At 54.8% G+C, this 10,256-nt stretch overlaps 1 protein-coding gene across 1 annotated transcript; it reads left to right on the top strand.

Moving 5' to 3' along the window:
- The first annotated feature begins 2,564 nt into the window (after positions 1-2,564).
- Positions 2,565-7,807, top strand: LOC144934907 (uncharacterized). Its single transcript, XM_078861175.1, has 2 exons — positions 2,565-2,911; positions 6,726-7,807. Exons 1-2 carry the CDS (start codon positions 2,565-2,567, stop codon positions 6,829-6,831), a joined length of 453 nt encoding a protein of 150 aa, XP_078717301.1. The 3' UTR covers positions 6,832-7,807.
- The last annotated feature ends 2,449 nt before the right edge of the window (positions 7,808-10,256 follow it).

Here is a 10,256-nt window from a genome sequence, read left to right as displayed (position 1 = left end):
TTTCCATCCATCCGCCACTCCACGGCCAAGCTGTAATCTTGTAGTTAGCTTCCCATGAAACACGTTTTGATGTAGTCCAGCATTGGGATCAAGGGGTACACTTCATCTGCTGCCTGTCCGCGGTGCAAGTATCGCACTCAGCAAATGCCTCCTCCCGCCCACCCCCCATTATTTCACTCATAATTCATTCGATTTGAATAAAAAATAATGCATAGAAAAAATCACGCATACGCATAGATTACGTAAAGATTTCCGACATGCGTTTGTCTTCGGAGGTATTTAATTTTAATTACGGAAGCAGAGATGCGAGCTGTCAGGGCAAAACGACAGAAACCCGTTTGCATCATTGCAGATGCTTTGCATCTCCTACTCTTGGGCAAACCTTTGCTACATTTCGCCGGCTTTGTAAACGCCGTCCGGCATACCCACACAACTTCAGACGACGATCTTGTTGATATCGGATCACAACTTAATCTATGACGTGGTTCATATCCGATCACAAATTTATACGACGATCCGGTTCTTGTCGGATGATCTTGACGCGAGTTAGAATGCTCCATCCACTCCCTCCACTCCCTCCCCTCCCTCCAATCCCTCCCCTCCTCCCTGTATGGAGGGACAGAGCTCACTGTACGACCGTCTTCGCCGTCACTCGGAACGTGTAAAAAAAGTGAGGGTTACATATTCTTGGTTCTTTCGGTAAAGTCACGTAGAAGGGAAATAATAAAATAAAAAATATATAAAACAAGAATATGAATCCCTGCAGTCACGAAAGCTATAAATCAAAATTTAAATAAAAAAGTGAGGGTTGTTAAACTGGTAACCGGTAACCGTTTTGAGAACCGATCGCCAGTTTCATAAACCGATAACCGTTAGTTTCCGGTGTGATTGTATCCAGAAGAGGGGGGCTCACCCACATTGCCCCCCACCGAATGTGACTGCGAGGAGGACAAAGGCGAGGAACGAGGAGAGTAGTTCATGAATTGTATCCGGTTTATTCCCATGGCTAAATAAAAACAATGTAACTGGTACTGGTGTAGGGCTGTTACAGAGAGCCCGTTATGCATGGCAGCCTATGGTAAACAAACACAGTAGGCGGGGCTACATGTGTGCACGAGCAGGTGCCCTCTGCGACGTCCGCGCCAGACACCCTGGGGGGTCGATTCGGTCATTATGATCCCCCGGGGCCCCACCCCTCGGGGAGGGGTTGGGTATAAAAGGGGAATGTATCGAGGGGCTCGGGAGTGTTGTGTTAGCTAAGAAGAGGAGACGGAAGACGTCCTAGATAGAGCCCTGGTCTCCCCCTGGCACGCCGTCCTTATCAGGACCGCGCAGGCTCGAGCCAGTGGCGTGGTACCAGAGCCAGAGCCAGTGCTGGTCTGGACTCTGGGTACCGGGCCCGACTGACCAGTGTCGGGCCAAGATAGCCTCCCCTAGCCCATTAGAGGAGGACTCAGAGGCAGGCTAGGGTTAGCCTAGAGGTGTGTCCTCAGATAGACGGGTGAGGGGGCCGATACCCCCTCAGTGTGTATGTCACAACGTGTGGTGTTAAATAAACAAGTGTGCCTCCAACTCCGGTGTGAACGAGTCATAAGCGTTACTACATCTGGCGTCAGAAGTGAAACAAAGTACGAACATGGATACACGCCGGACGACTCGAGTCGGAGTACCAGGAGCGGAGGACACCGCTGCAGTTGGAGAGCCCGAGACGGCTGAAGATGCCATCGAGCAGCCGGGGCTGGGTGCATCCACGCCACAGCAGCTGGAGGAAGGGGAGCCGTCGACGGAGGGGCTGAGGCAGGCGCACGCGAAGCTGGCCGAGCTGCTGTACGCCGCAGCCGCCATGCTCGATAACATCACACGGCTGGGGGCTGCGGGACCGCCACGAGGCGACAGCAGCCAACGACCACAGCGCCTTCCCGCCATTTCAACGGAGCAACATTTTGAAACTCCCGCCATCGCCGCAGCTGCTGTTGAGGGCGTGGCCGCTCTAAGCATCGCGTCCAACGGCGGGAGTACAGTACCTGCCGCGTCACCACGGGTGCGACCGGCGATGCCATCGCTGCTTCGGGCCGACGCTGAGTCGAGTGAGGGAGACGAGGGAGCGCGATCGTCCTCTGCAGCCGCTGCCTTACATCAGCGACTGCCGCCACTCAAAGAATTTGTGGGCGAGGAGGGCGACTGGGGCGGCTTCCAGCGGCGCTTCCTCGCTCACCAGGAGATGGCACAGTGGACAGACGCCGAGGCTCTCCGAGCACTGCCAGCACTCCTCGACAGCGACGCCCTCGCCACACTAACATCGGCAACGAAGGAGAGGCGTTCCACGCTGCGGGAGGCGATGCAAGTGCTGTCCGCTGTGTATGGGCCACCATCGGACTGTCGTCAACTCTTTTACGATCGCCAGCGGGGGACGAAGGAGTCGCCCCTGGCGTACCGTACAAGCCTCCTGGCGCTGGCAAAGGAAGCCTTTCCACGAATGGACGACGAGGGGATCGACGCCATGGTGACAGAAAAGATACTTTTGCTGGCGGACGACTTAGACATCGTCATTGTCGCACAGGACGATGCAGAAATGTGCTCCCTCCAAGCGGCCCGTCTCCTCCACGCAAACCTGTCCTCTCAACGACGGAAGGCCAGCAAGGCGGCGAGTGGGCGCGCCGTCGCTGCGGCCACCCTCCCGGCGGAAGAGGTTTGCGCCATCAACCATCGACGGCAGCACGGAGCGGGAGCGCGGGGGGACCGGGCCGGTTCAAGCCATCTACAACGTCCATCGTCGCCACCAGCGCTTCCACGCTGCTACAACTGCGGCATCCGGGGCCACGTCGCCTCGGGGTGCCGCTCTCCTCGGCAGCGCGGGACGACACCTCAACGGGACGCCGGCCCTCGTCACAAGCTCCACCATCATAATCCGGCGAGTCGCGGCACCCCTCACGTTTGGCCCACGCACACGCCCGTCGCACACTTAAACACCGCAGCGAAGGGGGGGCCAATATCGCGTACCATGGCACCAACACGCACCGCTCTGGGTACTCACATTGAACCCAGCCAGTGGTCCGTGTTGGCCCATCGGGTTGTAGCCGCGTCGTCGGGGTCGTCGGCCGTTGTGGGTCACATCGATGGGGTGGAGGTTCGCATCTTGGTCGATACAGGAGCATCGGCGACCATTATTTCGGAGTTGATTTATAACATTCTCCCTGCCCAGAGCCGTCCTTTGATGCCTGTTAATGTGCCATTCTTTGCTGCTAACGGGGGTTCACTTGGCATCATCGGACAAATTCGAGCCCAAATTTGTGTCGGGGATATTAAATTATCTGGGCCGATTTTTGTTTCCTCCTCGCTGGCGGTTCCGTGCCTGCTGGGGACGGATTTCCTGGCCAAAATGCCGATTAGGATATTAATCGACCAGGGATGCATTGAGCTCCCATCGGGCCGACGCATGGCGTTTTTGCCATCCCCCGCTACGAGCCGGACGGCGTTCGCGACGGTGCCGGCGTTCGTAGATAGAACGGTGCGCGTTCCTCCGGGGGCGCAAATGTTAATTCCTTTGAGACTTCGGCGGCCCTTCGCTAAGGGCATTGGGGCTCAAGGGGTTTTGCTGGGACCGTCTAGGGCCGGGGTCAGTGGACCTAATTTACTCCCGGCCCAGACCATAGTGAGAGGGGATGGAGAACCCTTCATCGCGGTCCTCAATGTGGGCTCGCAGACGGTGGTGGTCCCACAGGGGACCGTGCTTGCTCACGCAACGCCGGTGCCCTGTGAGGAACCCGTCGCGAGTCATGTCGGCGCTGCCCCTGCACCGCGACCACATTCAGACAGCGATGAAGGGTGGCTCGAGGCGCTTTGCGCGGGATCGACGGACCTGTCAAATTTAGAGCGCCAACGTCTTAAGACACTACTGAGGGAATTTTCCGACGTTTTCAGTCGGGATAAATACGATTTGGGCTGCACTCATCTGCTGCGTCACCATATTGATACGGGTGACAGCGCGCCAATACGCCAAAATCCTTTTCGGTTGAGTCCCGCCGAAAAGGACCATGTCAAATCGGCTGTTGATGACATGCTAGCCGCCGACATAATTTCTCCCTCCAACAGCCCTTGGGGAGCGCCGATCGTCCTGGTTAAGAAGCAGGACGGTTCGTTGCGGTTTTGCGTTGACTTTCGGCGCCTTAATAAAATTACGGTTGCCGACGCATACCCGCTCCCACGGATGGACGAATCGCTTGACGCCTTGGCGGGAGCGCGATTCTTCTCCACATTGGACTTACTTTCGGGATTCTGGCAGCTTCCTCTGGACGATGATTCAAAGCCTAAAACTGCTTTCCGTACTCCGCACGGCCTGTTTCAATTCAACCGGTTGCCGATGGGCTTACACTCAGCGCCGGCAACTTTCCAGCGGTTGATGGAATTGGTTTTGGCTGGATTGCAATGGGAGTCGTGCCTGATTTATTTGGATGACGTCATTGTCTTTGGCAAAACTTTTGAGGAACATCTCCAGAGGTTGCGGGCGGTTTTCCTAAAGATGCGGGCTGCTAATTTGAAATTTAAGCCCCAAAAATGCCATTTGTTACGCGAGTCGGTGCGTTATTTGGGGCACATCGTGGGGCGCTCAGGTATTTCTACCGATCCCGCCAAAACGCAGTGTGTAAGCTCCTGGCCGACTCCCACCTCAGTGGGAGAGGTTAGGAGTTTTATTGGGTTTGCGTCGTATTATAGACGCTTCGTCGCTAATTTTGCGACTATCGCCAAACCCCTACATGCTTTAACATCTAAAGGGGTTCGGTTTTGCTGGGGTCAGGAGGAGGAGGCTGCTTTTTGCTCCCTTCGGGATGCTTTGGTAAACGCTCCTCCCCTGATTTACCCTGATTTTTCAAAACCGTTCTTGCTCGACACCGATGCGAGCAACACGGGTATTGGGGGCGTGCTCTCCCAGGTGGTTGACGGCGTGGAACATGTGGTTGCGTACGGCAGTCGGGTGTTGTCTCCAGCGGAGCAACGGTATTGTGTCACCCGTAGGGAACTGTTGGCAATTGTCCATTTCGTCCAACAGTATCGCCCATATCTGTACGGTCGGCATTTCACCGTCCGCACAGATCATGCGGCACTGCAGTACGCCCTGAGGGTTCAACAGCCATCGGGACAATTGTCCCGATGGTTGGAGGTCCTCCAGGATTACGATTTCCAAACCACATACCGTAAGGGCGTTCGCCACACCAACGCGGACGCTCTGTCACGCTTGCCAACCACCTCCGAGTGTGCATGCCTCCTGGGGTCTGGACGTTGCAGGCCTCCAGGGGACACATCGGTACCTGTCTTGGCGGCCGCCAACGACGACGATGCAATGGTTCCTAATTCGATCGAACAACAGGGCAAAGATTCCCTGTTGGGGTTGCCCGTCATTGAATGGGGGCGCCTCCAGATGGAGGATGTCTCCCTCCTCGGGTGGCGACGTCGCGTTGGCAGTGCGGCGGGGGGAAAAAGAGGTGGTTCCGACGCATGGGAAATGTGCCAAGGTCTGCTAATGCATTGGGACGGGAAGTCACGTCGACATCGGCTGGTTGTCCCTACTGGGTTGCGGGGTAGGGTGGTATGGGCCGCTCATGAGCGCCTCCTACACCTGGGGACCCAAAAGACTCTCGCCTTGCTGCAACTTGATTTTTACTGGCCTGGCATGACGAGGGATGTGGGGGATTTGTTGGGATCGTGCCCTCAATGTGCACAACGCAAACCGCCGGCACGGGAGTCTAACCCGCCCTTGCAATCGATCAAAGTGTCCAGGATAAACGAGCTGGTCGCTCTGGACATTTTGGGACCATTCCCCGCCACCCCCAGAGGGAATAGATATTTGTTGACGGGTGTCGAGTATTTTACACGCTGGCCTATGGCCTGGCCTTTGGCCAACCAGTCGGCAGCAGCCATCGTGGAGGCCTTTGTTCAGGGTTATGTCCTGGACAAAGGTGCTCCGGAGAGGCTGCTGACCGACCAGGGCAGAAATTTTTCCGGTAAACTACTCAGACAAGTCTGCGATCTCCTGGGCACAAAGAAAATTCGGACCTCCCCATATCACCCACAAACTGACGGGATGGTCGAACGTTTGCATCGCACCATCTCGTCCATGTTATCACAACAAGTTTCGGACTCGCAAACGGATTGGGACCTACAAATTCAGGGGGTCTTGGCGGCGTACCGGATGGCACCCCATGCGGCTACGGGGTTTTCTCCCTTTTACCTCATGTACGGCCGAGAACCAGACCCGCCTGTTCGTGCCCAGTTGCGGATCCCCGTGCCGCAGGGAAAAACTAATCTGGCTGACCACGTTAAATTTAATCTGGACAAATTGACCGAGGCACGGGATGCTGCAATGCAAAACTCTGACCTCCGTCAGAAGGCAAATGAGCGTCTCAGATTGAGTCGAGCGCACATGCTGCAGTGGAAGCCGGGGGACAAGGCATGGTTGCACTGCCCCCAGGTGCCACTGGCAACCTCCTCTAAACTTGTGCGGCCGTGGCGGGGCCCTGTGGAAGTGGTGGAGGTGTTACGTCCGCAGTGCGTGCGCATCAAGTGGGGGAAGCGGCGATGGTTCGTGCACCCCTCCAGATTAAAACCCTTCGCTGCGGTACACAACCCCACTTCACACGCGCGTGGCCAAACGTGTGGGGGGTCGGCCGACTTGCTGGGTCCGTCTCTGTCGCTCTCACCTAATGCCTTGCCGGCTGTGCCACCTTCAGGGGCATCAGGAGTGACGGGCTCACGCCCGATCACCCCTCCTGCGGATACCGAGGGTCACGCGGAGTCAGAGGAATGCTCACCTCAAGACGGACAGTCGCCACCTGATGGTCCGCCACGCGGGGTTACCCCGTGTGAGGGGCCCGCTGCAAGGACGCGCGCTAAAATGCGCAAACTGTTGTGAGGCCGGAAAATGTGTACATAGCTGTTGTGTTTATTGGCTGTTGTGTGGATGGTGTGTTTCCCGCTCCTCGGATGTACATATGTTGGGTTCACCGTTTGTTGTGTGTGCGGGGTGGGTTCCCTGCTGGTTGTATATAAGCTGTTTTTTTTACGGAATTCGTATTTATTCGGGGGGGTGCGACGGGTTGTTTCTCATCTTGTTGTTGTGTCTTGTTCTGGTTCCTGTTATGGTTCAAAAATAGTGAGGCACACGTCAGGGGGTGAAGGCACCTTTATTGTAAAATTTTGTATGTTGGCAGCCGGGACGGCTGCATGCTATGTGGGGGGGAGTGATGTAGGGCTGTTACAGAGAGCCCGTTATGCATGGCAGCCTATGGTAAACAAACACAGTAGGCGGGGCTACATGTGTGCACGAGCAGGTGCCCTCTGCGACGTCCGCGCCAGACACCCTGGGGGGTCGATTCGGTCATTATGATCCCCCGGGGCCCCACCCCTCGGGGAGGGGTTGGGTATAAAAGGGGAATGTATCGAGGGGCTCGGGAGTGTTGTGTTAGCTAAGAAGAGGAGACGGAAGACGTCCTAGATAGAGCCCTGGTCTCCCCCTGGCACGCCGTCCTTATCAGGACCGCGCAGGCTCGAGCCAGTGGCGTGGTACCAGAGCCAGAGCCAGTGCTGGTCTGGACTCTGGGTACCGGGCCCGACTGACCAGTGTCGGGCCAAGATAGCCTCCCCTAGCCCATTAGAGGAGGACTCAGAGGCAGGCTAGGGTTAGCCTAGAGGTGTGTCCTCAGATAGACGGGTGAGGGGGCCGATACCCCCTCAGTGTGTATGTCACAACGTGTGGTGTTAAATAAACAAGTGTGCCTCCAACTCCGGTGTGAACGAGTCATAAGCGTTACTACACTGGTTTAAATATCACAATGTTGAACAAGGAATATTTACTCTTTGGTTCTTTCGGTAAAGCCACGTAGGTAGTAGAAAAGTAATAGATCACGACGTTTAGATCGCAACACAAGCGGCCGTCATCAGGTGGGACAGATACAGCGGGAGAACTGCTGCAGTCGTGATCTATTGTTTTTATACCCACGTGACTTTACCGAAAGAACCAAAGAGTATGGATTCCTAAAGTCACGAAAGCTTCAAATCAATGAATAATTAACACATTCCTGCGGAGGGAGCTGGTAGGAACATTGGGTTGCTCGGTCAATGGCCAGTGTCAACGGCGGCGTGGTGTATTCCGCAAATATGCCCGACTGTGAGGGCGGGCACAAGCCGGCGTGAGTAGGTTAAACGTTGAGTTTTATAAGGGCACCACGGGGTGACCAGCCCCTCCCCACCACTCCCACCCCTCCCTACCCTCCCACCCCCCACCCAGCCCCACCCAGCCCCTCCTCACCCAGCCCCTCCCCACCCAGCCCCTCCCTGCACGACGGACGGACACAATAATCCCCTGTGGGCTGGTGTAACCAGGGGTTCCTACCAGTATTACCTGCAAAGTTACTCGATGGGGAATACACACAGCAGCAGCAGCAGAATAGCTCTCTTCCTGTGTACAATTGGCAGGACCCTGCTGACAGAGAGTCTTGGGACTCAGCGAATCGTCCCTGGGTAAACAAGCGGAATAAAACGCGATGATAACAATATAACCAGATAGGCACCTCCGATTAGCACGGCTGGCTACGTACGGTGCGAAAGAAGTTCACCATACGTACATTGGTTACGGAATGCATTGGCTCTTCAAGCCGTCTTCAAGTTGCCAACCGCTCGTGGAGCACGTTTGGAAATTCCTTCCAGAGGCCGGGATCCACCACGGGTGGCGCTTGAACACCTCACGAGGAGCGGCAACATTCGTTGGGTCGACTGAACGAGCGAGTGGCTGCTCTCCCTTCCGGATAACACTGGTCAACAAAAACAGCAATTCTGGCCTGGACTTTTGCAGCTGTTTTAGACTAATTTCAGGGTGCTGAAATCTGATCTCAGATTTGCTCTTTAACATCTCATTTTTATGCTATCGGCATACCCCATTTTCATTGATTTTATCAGAAATGAACACTTATGATTGCACGTTGTTGCGAGTCAGTGACTGCTTTAGTGTTAAAATATGGTGCTGTATTTTTAGGATAGTGTGTTTATAATATCATTTTATGTAGATATCCACATTTAATTAATATTTTTCTTCTGCAGTTTTTATTGAAAATGCAATATTTGATATCTCAAAAACCTGATGTGATCGACAAAAACTGATGCCCGATTTGGAATCAGCACCCCAAAATTTCCTTAAAACCGTTGGAATACATTATGCCAGAAAAAGTGTGTTGACCAGTGTTATCAAAGCGGTGCGTTTCGCTTCACGGGGATTTGGGTCTGCAGACTGATTTGTCATCCGACTGCAGGGGTTCATAGAGCACTCTCTTTCAGAGCAGGACCGACTGACTCTCTCCTCTGCCACTCTCGGCTCTTGCGCTCGACGCTGGAACGGGGTCTCGGGGCCTTTCTCAAGCGTTGCCCCAAGGATTTGAAACTCCTCGTCGGCGGTGATCCGACACGCTACGAGCCTCGCTGTTGTTTAGGAAGGAGTGATTGCAAGACTCACGATAATTTTTCTCATGGCTTTTACCTAAAACATTATTTCATTGTCTTTGAATGTTATTTTAGTGTACAATGTTTTGATAACCCCCCCCCCCCTTGAGTGGAGGTGATGTTGTGCTCAATATAAATGCGGTTTAGGGATTCATCTGTTGCTGAAAACAATCTGTCAAAATGTCTCGGAGGCACACGGGCGGTAGGAGGCAACTATTAATGGGAGTCGGATTTCACGGCCACCTGCCGCAGTCACTGAAGGCAACGCCCTCTACCCCCCCCCCCATCTCTGACACCTCGGCGATTTAAAAATAAAACTAACCACCCCAAGCCCTCAACGAACTCACCCCAGCCCAAACCGAGACACACAAGCGGCCTACACAACCCCAGTGTCCGATCGAGGTGGCTGGCGAACTTATCGCCTTCGAGACCCTTAGGAACAGGTCGCGCGTGAAAGAAAAAAAAACCGTATTGGCACTTTCATTCCGAGAGGAGAAGGGGTCCCACAGCAATGCGCTCCACTAAATGTCCCCGATTAGTGGAATGAACGCGGTAGGCGCAGCAAAAACTCCGTCCGTCTCGATCCCAGCGGGTGAACGAGTGCTGGAGACGCGACGCTTCAGTCGCCAATCAATTAACCTCGAGGCAAGCGGGACACGAATCTCTCCGATTTCTCGGATGTAGAGCCACTGGGAACTGGAAGGCGCTCGGCATCAGAGGGACAGAAATAATTGCTTGGGTTGAGCACGGCAAGGTGGCACAACGCGTAC

The sequence above is a fragment of the Lampetra fluviatilis genome, chromosome 11 (assembly GCF_964198595.1).
Source record: "Lampetra fluviatilis chromosome 11, kcLamFluv1.1, whole genome shotgun sequence".
Classification (NCBI taxonomy): Eukaryota; Metazoa; Chordata; class Hyperoartia; order Petromyzontiformes; family Petromyzontidae; genus Lampetra; species Lampetra fluviatilis.
This window is presented reverse-complemented; position numbering and strand designations above follow the sequence as displayed.